At 45.3% G+C, this 20,386-nt stretch overlaps 1 protein-coding gene across 5 annotated transcripts in view; it reads left to right on the plus strand.

Annotated features, from left to right (window-relative positions):
- The window catches only part of SDK2 (sidekick cell adhesion molecule 2), an 826,128-nt gene extending 807,790 nt beyond the window's left edge, over window positions 1-18,338 (plus strand). The window contains exons 39-45 of one of the 5 annotated variants that reach the window (XM_077253403.1): window positions 454-615; window positions 748-873; window positions 1,569-1,733; window positions 1,920-2,060; window positions 2,144-2,285; window positions 7,571-7,697; window positions 14,979-18,338. In XM_077253403.1, the coding sequence (XP_077109518.1) occupies window positions 454-615; window positions 748-873; window positions 1,569-1,733; window positions 1,920-2,060; window positions 2,144-2,285; window positions 7,571-7,697; window positions 14,979-15,329 (1,214 nt within the window). In that variant the 3' untranslated portion in view covers window positions 15,330-18,338. The remainder of the gene's footprint in view (window positions 1-453; window positions 616-747; window positions 874-1,568; window positions 1,734-1,919; window positions 2,061-2,143; window positions 2,286-7,570; window positions 7,698-14,978) is intronic. The other 4 variants (XM_077253405.1, XM_077253404.1, XM_077253406.1 and 1 more) reach the window with 4 other exon arrangements.
- Window positions 18,339-20,386: the final 2,048 nt, after the last annotated feature.

Genomic DNA, 20,386 nt, shown 5'->3' on the forward strand with positions numbered 1-20,386 from the left:
CGCTGCAGATCCGCAAAAAGAATTGACATGCTGCGGAAAATAAAACGTTGCAAATCAGGAGGGAATTTTACGCAGCATGTGCACACCAATTCTGGATTCCCATTGATTAACCTTGCTTGAACAATCCTTTGCGGATTTGGTGCAATTACACACAGAAAAAATGCTGCTGATCAGCAACAAATCCGCAACGTGTGCACATAGCCTAAGACTTAATGCTGGGTCGGCTAACCAGAAGGCGAGCCGCAGATGGCGTTAGGTAAGAGGCAGTGCTCGAGGTTTCCATCCTACAGTCACAAGTAACGAGCATGGCTGATGGACCAGGTCCTGCAAATCCATTTGCACTACCTCTGTCCCCTTCATACCAGGATTATGCCTCCTGGTACATAGAGGCTGCGTGTGACGATATCCCAACACTTGCTTTACTGACCCTAACAATTTTCATGTCTTTCCCAGGAATCAGTAAGATTGTGACCGTGGACGTGAAGGGGAACAGTCCCTTGTGGATGAAGCTAAAGGACCTTGCTGAGGGAGTGACGTACCGTTTCCGAATACGAGCCAAGACTTTCACTTATGGTCCAGACATTGAAGCCAATGTGACTACTGGACCAGGAGATGGTAAAAGACCAGAGCGCCTAACATACATCTTCCATTAGCTATTTCCAAGCCACATGTTTTATACTCACCACATGTATATGAGGTCGATGAAGATTCTCTCCTACATTTAATCATGACTTTTCCAAACTTTAGGGGCTCCAGGACCTCCGGGGGTCCCTTCCATCTCCAGATACAGTTCATTAATTGCTATCCAATGGTCAAGTGGGGACCCTGGAAAAAGTCCAATTACCAGATACGTTATCGAGGCCCGGCCATCAGGTACGCACTGCCAGTGTGCACGCTTCAATGTTTTCTATGCATTAAACAGATATGGGTGGAGTTGGCCATATTATCTATGGGTTTATGGCCAATTTATGATGACACGGCGGCTGTAGGCACGGCTTATGTGTCACCGGTGATATTTAGGGCACTATATGATGCACTTGGATAAAAAAGGACGAATATGTTGCAAATATAGGAAAATGCTCACAATGAGGCGACGTTCACAAACCGCATTTTTCGAAGAGAGTGCTGTCTATTTTTTTCATGAACAACATGTTATCCGAATCCAATGTTTTCCAAAAACACTGTTCACATGGACAGAATGTCCGCGTAAAAAAAAAAATTAGCATGTGCTATTGTCTTCCGTATTTCAGATGAGACTCGACTATTCAAGTCTATGGGAGCGCAAAAAACCCCAAAGTGGATCCAATATCATCCAATGTTGATGGACATATTGCAGTTATTAACATAGGAAACTGTATTAAGTCTTGTAAACCTTATTCACAAAACAGACGCTATAGGGATGGCAATACAAACCAAAAAACAGATATTTTTTCGGATGAAAATCGCATGATTTTTTAGCCTCCATTCTCACTAGTGTGTGACCGATTTATGCTCTTACACTTGTATCACTTCTGCTGCTTTAATATTCTGCATCCTATAGTGTAATATAATGTATTTCTCCACTTCAGATGAAGGATTATGGGACATACTCATCAAGGACATTCCCAAAGAAGCCACCTCGTACACCTTCAGCATAGACATCCTAAAACTGGGCGTCAGCTATGACTTTCGTGTCATTGCCGTCAATGATTATGGATATGGGACCCCCAGCCAACCCTCCACCTCTGTATCAGGTATAATAAAATTACTGTATCAATCAAAATGTTAACCAAATAATCTATGAAATGGGATAGAGTAACGCGTTTCAGTCCATTATTGGTCCTCCCTCTGCAGAATGGGTTTGTAAAACAAAAAACGGAGGACTGTAAGGAGTGAAAAGTTGATGCCAAACATTACCTGAAGCTCTTTTTTTCCTATAGCCACCAAAGCAAACCCTTTCTATGAGGAATGGTGGTTCCTGGTCGTGATCGCCCTCATTGGTCTCATTTTCATCCTTCTACTCGTGTTTGCTTTGATCATCCGAGGCCAGAGCAAGAAATATGCCAAGAAATCAGATTCAAGTGAGTAAGCGTGTGGTGGCCACCTGGTCTTTTTTTAGCTGTTCCCCATTCTCCTTCCTCACCATTATCTAACTCCTCCTCAGCAGGCTCTAATCCCAAGAATAGCACCCTGGGCCACGGAGAGATGGTGAGTCTGGATGAGAGCAGATTCCCAGCGCTGGAGCTGAACAACCGGCGACTCTCGGTGAAGAATTCGTTCTGCAGAAAGAACGGGATTTACACGAGGTGAGCTTATAACGAAGGAACCATTTATCATACTGTGATGTCACACCAGGGACGGCAGGTTAGAGCAAAGTAGGTGGTGTTAACATCAGGGATTGGAGCCTACACTAGGTACATGTGGCAAGAAATGTTCCTGTAGTGCTCCATGAAGCCTAACGATTGTCCTCTAGACTCTGCCAGTAAATATAGTCCACTACATGGTATAGAATAACATGGTAAATTACGCCGTGTCATACAAATGTCAAAAATGTCTAATATGAATGTACGATGGCCGTATACATCAGGAGATCCTCCAAACATATACAGCTCTGGCAAAAATTATGAGACCACTGCAAAATTTTCAGTTTGTCTGATTTTTCTCTTTATAGGTATATTTTTGAGTAAAATGTAAATTGTTCTTTTATTCTATAAACTACTAACAGGATGTCTCCAAAGTCCCAAGCAATAAATTTTGTATTTATTTTCTGAAAATGAGAAATGGTCAAAATAACAAAAAAATGCAGTGCTTGCAAACCTCAAATAATACAAAAAAACAAGGTCAAAATCATTTAGAAACAACAATACTAATGTTTTAACTCAGGAAGAGCTCAGAAATCAATATTTTGTGGAATAACCATGATTTTTAATCACAGCTTTCATGTGTCATGGCATGCTTTCCACCAGCCTTTCACACCGCTTTTGGGTAACCTTATGCCACTCCTGGCACAGAAGTTTAAGCAGTTTTTCTTTGTTTGATGGCTTGTGACTATCCATCTTCCTCTTGATTACATTCCAGAGGTTTTCAATGGGGTTCAGGTCTGGAGACTGGGCTGGTAATGACAGGGATTTGATGTGGTGGTCCTTCGTCCACACCTTGATTGACCTAGCTGTGTGGCATGGCGCATTGTCATGCTGGAAAAATCAGTCCTCAGAGTTGGGGAACATGGCCTGAGCAGAAGGAATCAACTGTTTTTCCAGCATAACCTTGTATGCGGCTTGATTCATACGTCCTTCGCAAAGAACAACCTGCCCAATTCCAGCCTTGCTGAAGCATCCCCAGATCATCACCGATCCTCCACCAAATTTCACAGAGGGTGCAAGGCACTGTGGCTTGTACGCCTCTCCAGGTCTCCGTCTAACCATTAGACGACCGGGTGTTGGGCAAAGCTGAAAATTAGAGTCATCAGAGAAGATTACCTTACTCCAACCCTCTATGGTCCAATCCTTATGATCTTTGGCCAACTTCAACCTGGCTCTACTTTGCATCTCATTGATGAAAGGCTTTTTTCTAGCTTTACATGACTGGAGTCCTGCATCTAGGAGCCTGTTACGAACTGTTCTTGGTGTGCACTTCACCCCAGCTGCCATTTACCATTCCTTTTGTAGGTCACTTGATGTCATCCTACGGTTTCTGAGTGACATTCGAATAAGATGACGGTCATCCCGGTCAGTGGAGAGTCGTTTTCGCCCTCTGCCGGTCTGTAGCTTAGTTGTCTCCAATGTCTGCTGCTTGACTTTGCTGAATTGGACTGCCATCTTAGAAATTTTAAGGATTTAGGCAACATGACGCTCACTGTGCCCCTCTGCTAGTAAAGCCAGAACTGAGCCCTTCTTTTCCTCACTCAATACTTTTCTTTACAACTCCTTTGGCGTGGTTAAGTTATTTTTTTATTCATATTACGGTACTTTTGGGATATTACTAGCAAGAGGATTGTGAACACCACAGCAGTGTTTTTTATACTTTCCTTTGTTAAATAAGATTTGGTTCAGGTGATCACCTAATCAGAAGCACATTAAGTAGAATGAGGTGTCCTCTGGTTGGAATTCAACTGACACTGGAATGAAATGGCTGTCAGACATGTAGAGAAGCTGATTTTTATAAAACTGTGCAGTGGTCTCTTAATTTTTGCCAGAGCTGTATCTTTAACAGACTCTAAATGTGACGGGAGCCATAGGGTACACGTACACTGTACACGCTTTGTCCAGGATGTATATGGGGACCCTGTGTATTTTGCTATGCATCTCCTCCCCCCTCAGATCAGCCATTTGCATCTAAAACACTATAGTCAGAATTATTTATGGGGGTGGGAGTGAATTTTCAGATCTCTAAAATGTTGAAAAGTTGATGAAATATTTGAAAGCAATGGATGAACAAGTTGATTTCTTGTACCCGATGAAGTTTCCATGTTCTTCTCCTCTCTATTGTGTTAGTCTTCGAGCCAAGAACCTCCACTTTCCAGCTAAGTGGTTGGCACAGGGTGCGGCTTGTTTTAAAAGTTGTCTCTGCTTGTTGATATTCACATCTCGTCCTGGTAATGTTCATGGAGTCCTCCTGCTGCCGGAATCACAAAGACTGTTCTGTTAGGGACGTAACCGTATAAGCAGCTCTTGTGTAGCGGGAAGAGAAGTATTGTAGAGTGTTACAGGCTGGCATGGGGAGGGGGACGGCGGGCGGACAGAGGACCCATAGACTCGAAATACACAGGAGGGGTCAGAATGATCACCGAGAGGGAATTACACATGATCCTGTATAGTCCGAGAATATTTCTATCATCATTATCTGCACATTTTATGATGAAGGGATGATTTTAGAGGAAACAATAACTTATTTTAATTTTCTGAAATAAATCAGTTTGACAAAGTTGGATCCTTCCTGTAGGCAGAAAAATTGCCATAACGAGCACAATTTGCCAATGTAGCAAATGGATCAAAGCTCGTTTAAAATGTCCCCATAATTATGGGAAAAGTTTCACATTAACTGTCGTTTCTGTAAAACTCTTTATTATTCCCAGCAGTGCACCCGCTGTACGTGACCGGGTGTCCTTCAGGATATCCATGATTTTTAACTCCACATAAAAGACGTGATCATTAAAGGCTATTCACATTTTCACACATTTTTTTTTCATTGTCCATTTCAAATTTTAGCAACTTTCTTAATTTAAAATAAATTCTACCATTTTGCTGCTGCAGAATGTCTGTAAGTTCTACAACTAGGTGAGTGATCTGCAAAAAATGTAACAAATGCTTCCGAGCGGGGTTCCTGGCTCAGACAGCTCTGTCTGCTCTCCCTCTCTCCTATCCATGTAAGAGATAGCACCATCCAGGGGGTTGTACATGGAGCTCCACAACGTGGAGAGGGTAGAAAGTATCTCTGTGAGGGCAAAGAGAAAACACGCTATGTATAAAGAGGAAAGTAGGTGAAGAAGAAATAAGTGCAGGGTAGAAGATGTGCTGATAATGTGAGCAGTGAATACCGCTGCACCCTAGATACACACCCAATCTGTTTTACTGGGAGTTACACACAGAGCTTGGATCCAGCCTATATTACTGGGAGACACACAGAGCTCGAATCCAGCCTATATTACTGGGAGGGATATACACAGAGCTGACATCCAGCCTATATTACTGGGAGACACACACAGAGCTGACATCCAGCCTATATTATTGGGAGAGACACAGAGCTCGCATCTAGTCTATATTACTAAGAGGGACATATGGACATCACAACCAGCCTATATTACTGGAAGAGACGCACAAAGCTTGCATCTAGCCTATGTTAATAGGAGGGACACACAAAGCTCATGCAGCGCCCCCACCGCCGCAGGGCCGTGGGGTACCCGGTACCGGGCCTCCGAGTCTCTACTCTGGGGTTGTCACGGTAGCTAGGCCCGGTCCGTGACCCTGCTGGTGGGGAGGCGACGTACAGTGAGTGATAGATAAGGATGGTGATGCGGTGTAGTGCCGGACGCGGTAAAATAACGAGGACACCAGGTTGCAGTCTCTTTACCTCTTTACTGAAGATCTCTGGGTCCTCAATCCGGAATACGGTTAACCAGGCTGCGCAAGTCCGGCCGGTCCGATGGCACCTCCAGAGTTCTCTTTGCAGGTGGAAATCTGTGCCTTCCTGCTAGCGCTATGTGTTGTGGTCCTTTCCTGCTGTGCTTACGGAAAGTCCCCACAACTGTTGTGTCTGTTTCTTAAGTTCCCTCACAACTCGATTAGATGATGTTCTGCTAATCTTCCGTCCCTCCCTGATGTTACGGTTAGGACGGCACCCGTATGACGGGTAGGCTCGGAGCTCTTCCGGGACCCTAGAGTCGCCCCTCTCCACTAGTTGCCCCCTATGTCTTCGTAGGTGTTTTAGGTGAGACAGCCCGCCTATGACTGACTGTCCTGCCGTTGGTTTGAAGTATTGCTTGAAGCTAGATTTATGAATACTTCCTCGGCGTTCCGGCCGCCGGTTGTGCGCCTCAGTAGAATGTTGCCTCGGTCTTGCAGCACGACTCCTACTGGGATTCTCCTTGTTGCTTTGATCTCGTTTCTCACTCAGCACAATCTATCTCGCTTCCAATTCTTCCTTGGGCACCGCCGCTATACTGAGCAGGCACGGTCCCGTTACGTTCTCTCCAGGATCCCACCCCTGACAGGGACCCTACCGAATCTTCCCCCACAACACCCTCTGCCACAAGGTGTTGCCTGGTTCCAACCCAGTCAGCTTTCTCCCTAACTTCCTGCCTGACCCCCAGTTTTACCAGTATGTGAGGAGTGGCCTAATGAATAGAACCCTTAGCTCCCCCTGGAGGCCCGGCTGTGAAATGTATTGGTGTCTGTGATACCTGGTCAGATGAACTCCTTCAGTGCCATCAGACGTACCATAGCTCCCCTTAGCGGCGGAGCCACAGTACTGCAACGACCAGGACTCTGGGGCGCTGCACTCACATCCAGCCTATATTACTGTGAGAGACACATAGACCTCACATCCAGCCTATATTACTGTGAGGGATGCATAGATCTCTTATCCAGCTATATTTCTGAGAGAAACACACAGACCTCACATTCAGTGGATATTACTGGGAGGAACACACAAACCTCACACCCACCCTATATTACTGGGAGACACACGGAACTCACATCCAGTCTTTATTACTGGGAAAGATGGTCAGCACTCGGATCAAGCCTATATTATTGGGACGGACACTCCCACAAAAGAAAAGTCTGAAACTTGGATCGGACTGCAAACTGCATATCAGTTCTGAAAATTAATGAAAATTGCAGACAAACATCGTGCAATTTTATTAACTAGAGTTAACCTCTAACATATGTGAAAATCATTTTTTCTATTTCAAAGGTGTCCACAACCCAACTTCTGGAAACTCTGTTCCTTATGATAAAGTGATGATTATGGAGGATGATTTTCTTGGACTTCTGCCAATTGTTCTAAATTGCAAAAAGCCCATCCCTGACATAACTAATATATTTAGTTTTTTTTGCACATATTTCTTCTATTTAATTAATCTCGTTCCTTCCAGGTCTCCACCACGTCCCAGTCCTGGGAGCCTTCACTATTCAGACGAAGACGTTGCCAAGTACAACGACTTAATTCCTGCAGAGAGCGGCAGCCTGACGGAAAAGCCCTCGGAGGTATCAGACTCACAGGTGAGAGCAGTAACAAACTATGTCTAGTGATCGACACCTGCCCATGGGCATTTCAGCTTGTTCTTCCCTATCCAGCTGTGAAACTTCCGACAGCAATGACTGACAGAGGATTTAAAAGGATAATTCCCTTTATAAAACCAACACACACATGATGCACATTACAGTTTTGCATCGATTTTTGGTAAATTATAGCAAACATTTAATCTAGGCCACGACATGTGAACACAGCCATAAAGACATGACTTGAGAAGGAGAGAGCGGCATTTTCCCATCATTTGCAGAATCCTAAAAATTGGAAATCCATCCCCCAAGATGTCTTGTTTATCTCCCTCCAAATGGCTCCTATGGTTTATGTAATTCAGCTGTGCATGTGTGTTTAAATGATGTAGCTGAGATGAATGTCATGTAGCTGAACAGTGTGCGTTTTGATGGTAACATAGCTGAGTTGAATGTGTTATGTGAGCCATATTTGTATTTTGAGGATGTTGTAGATGATCTGTGTGTGTGTTACGATGATCTAGTTGAGCTGTGTGTGTTGTGTGTTTTGCGGATATTGCTGAGCTGTGTATGTTGATGATGTAGCTCAGCTGTGCGTGTGTATGTAGCAGATCTGAGTGTGCATGTACTGTACGTTCTGCAGCACACACATATACACAACATTGCTGCAAGTATGTGCAGCGCCCCAGAGTCCTGGTCGTTGCAGTAATGTCGCTCTTCCACCAGGGGAAAGTGATATTACGTCTGATGGTACTAAAGGAGTTCACCTTGCCAGGTATCACAGTCACACACTACACTTCACACTCCAGTCCACCAGGGGGAGCCTTGCTTCTATCTATTAGGGCACTCCTCACATACGGGTAAAACTGGTGGGATGATAGAAAGAGAGTCAGATGCTGCCTGGGTTTTGACCCAGAGGGTTCCTGTCAGGCAGACAGGGGGAGAAGGAGGAACATCTGAGCTGCAGACAGAGGATCCCTGTCAGGGGTGGGATCCTGACAGAGGTCTAGCACGAGATAGAGCGTTACGGAGCTGCGCCTGCACCCATTGCGGCAGCATCCTAAGAAAGGACACGAAGAGAAGTATATTGTGGAGAGTGAGAAACGAAGTCACAGCACAAGGAGATAATACCGGGAGGAGTTCTGCCCCAAGATCGGCAGCCTCCTTCTGAGGCGCGTAGCCGGTGGCCGGAACACCGAGGGAGTAATTGACTCTATGCATTACTTCAGAGACCGGCAGGACAGTCAATTCCAAGTTGGCTGCCCGACCTTAATACCTAAGAAGACATGGTGGCAAATTGTGGGGGTCGGGGTGTCTCTAGGGTCCCTATAAATAAGCTCCAGGCTATCCCAGTCATACGGGTTGTCCTATCCATACCATCTGGGGGACAGAGAGAGAGAGAACATCAGAAACATCCACGAACGTTGTGAGGACTATCCCGTGGTGCTCAGCAGGGAGGTACTACAACACACAGGCGCTAGTAGGTAGGCTACTGATTTCCACCTGGATAAGAGAACTCTGGATGTGCCTTCGGACCGGCCGGACTCTGCCTGCCCTGTAATCTGTACTCTGGACTGCGGACGCTGAAGTCTTCAGTAAAAGGTAAAGAGACTGCAACCTTTGTGTCCTCATTATTCATTGCGCCTTACACCATCCACCATCACCACCTACACATCTGGGAAGCCCTGGGGACATACTTCACCTGTGGGAAGGTCAACCATCTAGCTGCCATTCCATCACCCCAGCGGACCCCTAGCAGCGTCGGTCACCCTGACCGAATACCACAGGTGGCGTCACGAACACCAGACAAACTACACCTTTAATTGGACGCCCCTCAGAAGGGCCACGGACCGGGTCGGGCCACCGTGACATCCCCAGAACCGAGAGAGGGACCCGGTACCGAGTACCCCATTGCCCTTAACGTGGGGGTGCTCCATATGCAATGTGTGTGCTGTAAGGCTTTTTGTGTACTGTACACACGTTGCAGAGAACACTAATAATAGATCTATTACCTCCTATTCTACCCTATTGCATTAAAATTAGTGATATTTGCCCCTCCACTTCTTTACACCTAAAGTCTGAAAAAATTGTTAATCTTTATTACATAGCAAACCTAAAAATCTAGACAGGACAAGAAGAAAAACACATTTAGAAATGTGTACTTTGGCCCAGGAAGCAGATTCTGGTGCAAAGTCTGGCACTGGGAAACAAACAATATGACGGGCATGATAATCATTAGAGCCATGTAAATATAATATCTAAAATGGGTATAAATTGTTGCTACTCCTAAAGTGATTAAAAATCATATGCAAAAATGAAGAGACATGCACAGATAATACATAAATAATAAAGTATTACAAAAATAACAAATCAGTAAATATGGCAATAAAGTGTTTTGTGCATAGTCTCCCGGGAGAATTGACTCATTGAAAAGGCATAATTTGGGAATGAGGATTCCATGCGTTTCGCCACAGGAGGTGGCTTCCTCAGGGGTTCATGTTACTCTAAGCCATATACATCATTCCAGTCCACAAATTTCTCTCTATGGCCATGATTTGGCCTTATTTTGCATGGTGCATCCTTCCGTGTCCTCCACCCATACCGCCATGTCATATATATCATACCGCCTTCATTAATGACGACAATTCTACATTGTGTTATCGCTTTCTGTGGGCTTGAGGTTAGATAATGGGCTATCATGAGCCAGATAGGCATATACAGAACACGCTGCTCCAGATAGGACGTATTGATTTCAGCGACGACACAATGCCCGCGATTGTCACCATGAAAGGCAATCTTTTGAGGTTACAGGGAGTTTCTTTCCCAGGCATGGCCGCACGTTGTACAGGGTGTGTCTAGACCTTAGATACTCCGCAGACAATAAGCAAAAAAAAAAACTGACCCAGGAAATAGAGAAAATCCGCCGTCTGCAAGCAGCCGTCACGGGAATATTTCTCTGAGGCGCTGGAGGAGAAAAAAAATAGAAAAAACAACATATCTACTAATCCACCAAAGTTGACTTTAACCCATTCATTGCTGCCCAGGAATGATTTTGCCTGGGGTTGTCTCGTAAAACACAATGATTGCTCTTTACCTGTAAATCCAGTGTCTGTGCAGAAATTACTAACAATTATTTGCTTACCCGCCGTATGACCTTCTGACAGGCTGTGTCAAAATGCTGTGATGTTTGACCCTTTGCTCACCCATGTAGACGGGCACTGGGGCCCCATGTTTCATTTTTTGTTATAGTTATCTCTATACTGTATGTTTCGCCAGAGTGAGCAAATAATACCATCGCCCAGGTGTACCCAATGAGGTCGGTCCTAACCTCTAGTATTAAAATCTTACCATGTGTCAAAGTGACATCAATGTGAACATGGGCCGAGCAGGACTGGGGCCCGAATATGAACACCCAGCCATGGGAAGCTATATAAACATAATGCCCAGCTCAAAGAAAGGGAGGCCGCACCCTACCTAGAGGTCAGGACTGTCCCGATTGAGGTATACTGTGTCGCGTTGGGATGGCTTTTACGCTTTTTTGATAAGAAAAAAGTTTACCAAATACCCTATGTTTTATACATGCACAATTGCCTTTTACTTACTTACAGCAGGGTTTATGTTCTTTTTATTTCTGTGTTAGGTTTTGTCTGTTTAATGGCCAGTGTGTACAATCTCCTACTTATACTCCAGTTCATTCTTTCGGTTTTGTATATTATTCAGTGAAATCCCTGGAGTTTGTATCCATGAGTCCAGTGGGTGGTCCTCCTGGTGATTGACAGTTGATAGGACCACCCACTGGACTCATGTGCATACAAATACCAGGGATTAACATAAGTAAGAAGCAAGTTTTACTGAAACTTTTCCCACAAGAATGAACATCATCCTGATCAACTCTGTCATCCTAGCCGCAGATCAGATACCAATTTCAGCAGGACATGTTACTCTTAAAGGGCACCTGTCAGGTCTCCCGACGCGTTTACGCCGCTCCCATGACCTTTCAGACATTTATTCATGTATTGCAGTAAAAGGTTTGTTGCATTTTGGAACTGAAATCATTGTGGTTTTGTCCTGATGAAGAGGTTTCAAAACCGTGAAACGCGCTGACATAAACCTCATTCATTCTTCACCTTCCTGTGTGATCGGATCTTGGAACCTTGGGGAACCCTGGGCAGTGCAGACTCTGAACCATCATATTCCTTATTTATTGCAATGCGTTTTGGAACTGCGCACATATGAGAAAAGTCAACTTATATTCAGCATCTCGCTGTACGCTAATAAGCCAGAACTAGTCTGGGAGGCGTTTACCTATCGAGACTAGTCCGGGTCCAGTAGCTACAGTCACAACCCCCTGGCCTTGATTGACAGACCCTCTTCACAGTCCTGCCGGTATATCTCTTCCCTTCAAGCCAACTGCAGAGTGCGGCTGTGATGGAAAAAGAGTAAACAGGAAGTCACATGTAGTGTGAGGCCTGTCAATCATGGCCAAGGGGGTGTGACTACAGCAAGGAGCTGAATATAAGTTGATTTTTTTTATTTGTCCAGTTCCAAAAACACTAATATATTGTATGGGGAGACTTTTAGCCTAAACTACCAATGCGCTCTAACCATGCCCATCACCTGTGCCTTCACAAGGGTCACATCATGCTTCAACGCCGTGGGTCCATGTACTTGTCTTGACTCATAAACGATGGTGCCTGTGCCCAACCATCTTCGCATGTCATGGTCCACTATCAGTTATTGTGGACTATTTCATGAGTGAAAATTCATCAGTCCATTGCTAGTTATCTTACCCTGAAATCTACCATTTTTCCCGCACTGTGGGGCTCCAGGACGGTGAAGTCAGAGTCCCAGGTCCAAAGGGAATATGAGCAAGAAGGGAACTCTGGCACTCGTCGTGCATTGATGGCGAAGTGACCTCTGATCACTAAACAACAGTGATTTTTCTTGAGGGATCTATTAGGCCTTCTGCTGCCTAAAAATATAATTCTCGGGAGGAGCAGGACAGTAAGATGGTTCCATCTACAATGATAATCAAACTAGACAGATGTGAATATGTTCAGGGGTGCTCAACCTTTTTTGGACATGCATTTAAAGTTTGTTTTTTACCATGGGTCAGGAGTTGGTTGATAAACCTCCCACCCTTATTGAACTCAGAATTCCTTAAAGCGTTATTTTCATCTTCATAGGTGGATTTTGTCAAATTTGGCTTGTAACAAAATAAGCACTTTTGCAATTTACTGTTCATTCAAATTTTTTGCCGTTCTTGAGATATTACCACGTTCCTTTTATTTACAGCTGGTTGCCTAGGAGACCGACCACCACTGCTTTCTAGATTGTAAGCACTGTGCTCAAGCTGGCTGGGATTAGGAGGTAACAGCGCGCTCCAGAGATCCTGGCCAGCATCGAAACAGCGCTTACAAGCTCAATAAAAAAAAGACAGTTTAGACACTGTGCATGTTCTGCTGTCTAGCAGCGGCGGTCGGTCTCCAAGGCAACAAGCACTAAACAAAAGTGTTTATCTCAAGAACGGCTGACAATGTTAATGCTCAGTAAATTGCAAAAATGCTTGTTTTTACAAGCACTATCCGACAATGTCCATTTATGAAGATGGGAATAACCCCTTTAATAGGTCGCCCCTGCTACACAAAGCGTTGTGTCATAGTCATATAGGCAGATCCATGGCTGGAAATACTATTACTGGACATGCAATTAGCACTCTAGTTTTATCAATTACAAGAGGAGAAACTTTGCCAGAAAATCTCAGTTTTTAGCTACTAGGTAACATGTCATAGTCCTGACTGGGCACTGGTCACATGATGGATTAGATCTATAAGCGCGGGCACAGTTGGCCGCATGATGGATTAGATCTATAAGCGCGGGCACAGTTGGCCGCCTGTCAGAACTGCCAGCGTAAAATGCCATTACTATGGGAACGCCACTATTCTGTACGAGCCGACAAGGTAAACAGTCCGCACCTTCTCCAAGACAAATAGGCAGCAGCAGCAGCTTACAGAATCTCTTCCACAGGGTTAATCCTTGATTTGCAGCGTCCGGGCAGCAGAGCGAGTGCCCAGGGTGGTGTGCCCGTATCTTCTTTTTGGATCTCTTGTGATTATTCTTATTGCTAGCAGCCCTGCTCCCGTGTTCATTCCAGATATTCCCGGTCCAGTCCAGCCTGAGCATGTTAGTAAACCCACAGTGCGCACGATCAGTCACCTCAGATATTGGCTTCTAGGGAAAAATGGATGACGAGTTAGATTTCACATTCAGGAGTCTGAAAAAGCTGCATGTGGTCATAATGGATGTCACCAATGCTCTGCTGACCCCATAACTGCATAGACCTCCTGTAGTATTAACATCAGCACAAACACAGCACCCCGGGCGGTAGCTTCATGGCCGAGCAGCTGCATGCAGCCTTACATCACCAAGCACAATGTTGAGCGTCGGATGCAGTGGTGTAAAGTTGCCACCACTGGATTCTGGAGGAAACGTGATTTGTGCAGTGATGGATCACACTTCTCTATGTGGCATCTGATGGACGAATCTGAATTTGGTAAATGCCAGGAGGACATTACCCTCTTGAGTGCATTGTGTTCATCAGGGGTCAGCATTTTTTTAATTGCAAGCAGATCGGTGGGGGTCCTGGTCCTGAGAACCCCATTGGTCACTCAAAAAACCCTCCTGAGAGGAGTATATTTCAGGTGACAGTGCACAAATTCTGTCAGAGTGGCATGCGGGTTCAATAAAAAGCATAGGCTTCAGTTTGATGGAGGAGGGATAAAGCTATGGACTGTTAGTTGGGGTTCGGCCTCGGCTCCTTACTTCCAGAGAAGGGAACTCTAACACTTCAGCAGAAGACGTTGTGTATTCTACCATCTTTGTGGACACAGTTTGGAGAAGGCCCTTTTCTGTTCCCCATGACTGTGCCCAGTGCATAAGGTCCATGCAGACATGGTTGGGGAGTTTGGTGGGAAGAACATGACCGACCGCACAGAGCTCGGATCTCAACCCATCCAACATCACAAATGCTCTTCTGGATGAAGGATCAAAAATTCCCTCAGACGCCTCCAAAATCTTGTAGCAGGTCTTCCTAGAAAAATTAACTATCAGACAAGGGGCCGACCCCGTACTAATGTCTATAGCTCTAGAATGGAAGGTCAGAAAAGCTCCTGCAGTGTGATGTGAAGGGGGCACATACTTTAGTCCACATAAAGTGTATGGTAAAGCATAGTTTGGTATCTGAAATGCTAATCTGTTTTTACTTTTGCTTTGTATTTGATGCAGGGGAGCGACAGTGAATATGAAGTGGATCAGAACCAGCAGAAAACCCACTCCTTTGTCAACCATTACATCAGTGACCCCACGTATTACAACTCCTGGCGACGTCAGCAGAAAGGCATCTCCAGGGCACATGCTTACAGTTATACAGACGAGCCCGAGGACTCTGAACACTGTATCATACCCAACAGCAACAGCAGTCAACAAGGCAGCCTATATAGACCCAAACCCAGCCGGACTCCAACCCCTCAGCAGCCGCCGAGCCTTCCAACCCAGCAAAACCCCATATACCGGCCCCCGAGCAGTCTCGCCCCAACATCCCGCGCCCCAATCGCTGGGTTTTCCTCCTTCGTTTGATGACAAACCTTGCATCGTTTTACCATTCTTTCTTTGAATTTTAAGAAGCAGATAGATATATATTATATATAAAAAAGGTATGTGTGTATATATGCATATACATATATAAGATATGAAGAGGGAGAGACTTCTGGAGACAATCAGTTGCGAATTGAGATCTTCATTTTGCTGCTTCAGTGATGTATAATATTCCAAAGGTTTTGGGTGCAAAAAAAAAAAAACACAAAAAAGCTGGATGCAATGAACCAAGGAAACCTTCGTCCTCTTTCAGGAGCTTCGGAACACCCTCATATATAGCAAATGTTTCGCCTCCGGACTGCGGATTCACTTGAGGACCACGCTCACCCCCTTGAGATCTTACAGTTGGATTGCAGACGATATGGAAGATTACAGATGCCATGAGGACGAGACTTTGGTATGAATATGCCATAACTGGAGCCAAGGTGGCACCAGGACTAATACTCAACGTATTAATGTGGGAGAAGGCGAAACAATAAAACATTTATAGCAACTTGTAGCTACCAACCAGGGTACAATCATTGGTAGGTGATGGCCTTCATATATCACTGTAGTCCCATTGTATCGGACATGTGTCCTCTGGATCGATGTCCTGGATATTGCTACCATTTTTAATATAAATCCTATGCTCCTGGCTGGATTCCTCCCAGGATTTGCAGCTATTTGTACATATGCAGATTTGATACTAGAGAAGGGTATAAATACAGTACTGGTTGCCTCTGCAGTCACTTTGGGCCCAAGGAAAGGGGTGGACACCGTTCCACTTCACCCTGTACAGATACTTCAATGCCTTCTCCAAGGGAGAAAAGAATGGGGGTGGTGATGGTCCAGACCGACGAATAGTAGGTCGTAAGCTAGCCCTATTACAAGGGCCCCCTTCTCCATTGAGCAGGCCCCTACTTCCTACCAGAGAGGAGTCTGACAAGTCATTGGTGGAGTGCTCTCTCCACCGTCACAACTCCTTGGCAGTGCCCGTTCTATCGATAGAGTTTCCATGGTAGAAGGTGTTCTACACCAATGCCATCTTCTAGATGTCGGCTAAAGCCGGAGCTTTAAACCCAAAAGTTTGACAACCTCTTTGATTGTGGAACTGCACCTAATTTAACGATATTATTTGGAGAATGTGGTGATGATAGGGTTTGGGTTGTGAGTGGGTGAAACTATATCATATAGGGATGAAAGCTTTGAAGGACCTAGTAATCGTTACAGCAGTCCTAGAGATTCTGGAGTTATATTGGTTGTTTAATCCTATATATGGAGAGATGGCGGTGTAATAATTTGCATAAAACATGACTTGCACTGTGATAGTGCCACCTACCATGTGTAACAAATCATAGACCTTGGTTCGTAAAGGGATTGCCCCGTGAACAACATGCAGTATCATCTGCCCAGAGTAGAGGAGATGAATATAATGTCTGGGGGGCTGACTACTGATCCCTAGGTCTATTGTGTGAATGGAGTGGTACTGAGCATGTGCGACCACTGCTCCATACACAGTCTATAGTGGTGGTCGCACATGCTCACTACAGCTCTGTTTCTACAAGATCTTTCAGGCCCTTCTCCTTAGGATTGGTCGGGATTTCAGCAGTCATACGTTTATCATCTAACCTTGTGGATAGGTGATAAATGTCATATGCAAGACAACCCCTTTAGGCCGTGTTCAAACACAAAGTAAATGTTGTGTGTTTTTTCTGCAGGCGTCCACACCAAAATACACAGTAACCATCTTCTCTGACTTTTTGCCTTTTCCCATTTATTGGAAATGGACATCAGTAGGACCAATATAATGATTTTTTTTTACTGAACAAATCTATGTGTAAAAAATAAAATGGCAGCAGGTCCTGGTTTCTTCCATAAATCAGATGTGACTCATCCATTCAAGTCTTTGGCGGTGCCAAAAAAAAAAAAAATCGGATGCCGCACAGAGCCACAGTATAGCATCTGATTTTTACGGTTGCATTGCAATTCTGTAACAAGAAGTTGTAAATGGTCCTGTAAATGATTAATAGAATTGAGTCCTAATAGGAAGAGGAAAAAAAAATATTATACATGCTTGTCTTGTAAATCTGAAACACTTGGGACCCGATTCATCATTGCTTTTGCGCCTCTGTGTCTAGTTTTGTGACTTTTTTTTGTTTGCACCCAATTCATTATTCTATTTGTGCCTTTTGTGTCTATTTTCTATGCGTGCTCCCGTTTTGGTTTTGTTACCCCACTTTGTGGGCAAAAATTTTCTAATCCAAATGTTTTCGGCTGTGTGCACACGTTGCAGATTTGACGCTGTGGATCTGCAGCTGTTTTCCATGCGTTTTACAGTAGCATGGAAAACCAAATCTGCAGTGCACATGCTGCAGAAAATTCCACACAGATTTGCTGCGGTTTATTTTCTGCAGCATATAAATTCTTTGTGCGGATTCCGCAGCGTTTTACACCTATTCCTTAATAGGAATCCGCAGGTCTAAAAACGAATGTGAAATCCGCACAAAAAGAGGGGTAAATCTGCGGTAAATCCGCAGGTAACACGCAGTGCGTTTTACCTTCGGATTTTCAGAATCCGTGTAAAAAAATCCGCACACAAATCCGCAACGTGTGCACATTGCCTTCATCCGATTCTTCATGTGCGACTTTTTGAAAAGTTGAAAAATTTGGCGCAACTCCACTCCAGTTCCTCCATCACTCCCAATGTATTTTGGAGTACGCCAGTATTTTGATTCAATTTTTGCAATGTTTAGCACTAAACAGTCACAAAAAGAGTTGAAGACAGAAAAAAAGGTCAATTTTGACTCTGCAGCAAATAGTTTTGATGAATTTGGCACAAAAAAATGGCAACTATCGCCACAAGACAAAAGAAAGTAGACTAGCATCCAACGTAGATCATATTATTTCCAGAACTACACGCCTCGTCCCCATACCCTCCAACACTGTAAATACCCAGCAGAAAAATTAAGCATAGCTTCCAGTATTAGGACGCCCCTATGCTCAACCCCTGCACAGGCCGCCCCTGCGCTCACCCCCTACACAGACAGTACCTGTGCTCACCTTCTGCACAGACCGCCCCTATGCTCACCCCCTGCACAGGCCGCCCCTGCGCTCAACCCCTACACAGACAGCACCTGCACTCACCTTCTGCACAGACCGCCCCTGCACTCACCCCCTGCACAGACCGTCCCTGCGCTCACCCCTGCACAGACTGCACCTGCGCTCACCCCCTGCACAGACCGCCCCTGCACTAACCCCTTGCACAGACCGCCCCTGCGCTCACCCCTTGCACAGACTGCACCTGCGCTCACCCCCTGCACAGACCGCCCCTGCGCTCACCCCTTGCACAGACCGCCCCTGCGCTCACCCCCTGCACAGACCGCCCCTGCGCTCACCCCTTGCACAGACTGCACCTGCGCTCACCCCCTGCACAGACCGCCCCTGCGCTCACCCCTTGCACAGACCGCCCCTGCGCTCACCCCTTGCACAGACCGCCCCTGCGCTCACCCCTTGCACAGACCGCACCTGCGCTCACCCCCTGCACAGACCGCCCCTGCGCTCACCCCTTGCACAGACCGCCCCTGTGCTCACCCCCTGCACAGACCGCCCCTGCGCTCACCCCTTGCACAGACTGCACCTGCGCTCACCCCCTGCACAGACCGCCCCTGCACTCACCCCTTGCACAGACTGCACCTGCGCTCACCCCCTGCACAGACCGCCCCTGCGCTCACCCCTTGCACAGACCGCCCCTGCGCTCACCCCTTGCACAGACTGCACCTGCGCTCACTCCCTGCACAGACCGCCCCTGCGCTCACCCCTTGCACAGACCGCCCCTGCGCTCACCCCTTGCACAGACCGCCCCTGCGCTCACCCCTTGCACAGACCGCCCCTGTGCTCACCCCTTGCACAGGTTGCCGCTGCACTTACCCCCGTCACAGGCCTGAGACGATGAGGTAGCATTTGATGTATGAATACTGAATATGATGCCTTTTACTCACCCAGCTCCTTAGTTTCATGATTTCCCCCTCTTCATGGTTGTACATTTAGGCTGCTCAAATATTTAGATTTTTTGTTTATGTTGGATCTATGGGCACCACCTGCCACTTTTGAAATCAGAGGATCGGTCAATCAGTACCTTTTTTGGGGTCATACTCTGTTTTTGCCAAGGATGGGTGGCAATTTCTTGATCCTTCATTGAAGCAACAAAAATATTCATCAAAGCCAAACATTCATTTGAGAAGACCCAAATTATTTTATCAGAACGAGCTCACTGACAGATTTTCAGTTAACTCATTCTGCAGCCTGCAATAGACAGTGCAACCCAGAGGCTGTAGAAGGCAAACAGTGCAACATTTTTAAAGAAAACCAAATCACGATAATTCTCTTTGGCCCAAAAATACATTATTTAAGAAAAAAAATCCCTCTGAAGGTGGGACAATAGTAGATCCACATTTACAGAAGTTTTCACACTCCCCTCAAGTAGCAGCATTTCTCCAGTAACAACAAATGAATGGGCATGTTGAAATTTAACATGCTCAATCCGATTTTTTTTACTCCAGATATCTGCCATCAGGGGAGAATTAAGACACCTAAATACACATTAGTTAGTAGGCATGTCCCTGCGGAATCATAGGGCTTGGCAAAACTTTCATCTAATGCGTGTGGCCAGCTTTACGCTACTAGTTCTTGTCCTCCTTGTAGGGTTTTATTGTTGCTTCCTATGCATAAACTTGGCCTTACACACAACTTTTTTTTTTTATTTTCTTACTTTTTGTTCTGCTGCTTGTAAAAAATATTTATCTATCAACAGTTATGCATTACCCCTTCTTAGACCGCAAACCAGAGGTCTCGCACTTAACCAGAGTCATAGTGGAAGAAGACATTGCATGGCCTATATGTCTCCTTATACTGGCATGACCGATATGTCACGCTCCATAAGGAGAGTCATTTGGTAAGGCTCGTTAAAGTGTCTATATTGACTTTTAGATTGCTACATCCAATAGGTTGTGCTAGTGTTAGAGATCAAGTCCTTTTCCTCTCCGAAGAGACAATTGGCAGAT

Source organism: Ranitomeya variabilis, chromosome 4, assembly GCF_051348905.1.
Source record: "Ranitomeya variabilis isolate aRanVar5 chromosome 4, aRanVar5.hap1, whole genome shotgun sequence".
Classification (NCBI taxonomy): Eukaryota; Metazoa; Chordata; class Amphibia; order Anura; family Dendrobatidae; genus Ranitomeya; species Ranitomeya variabilis.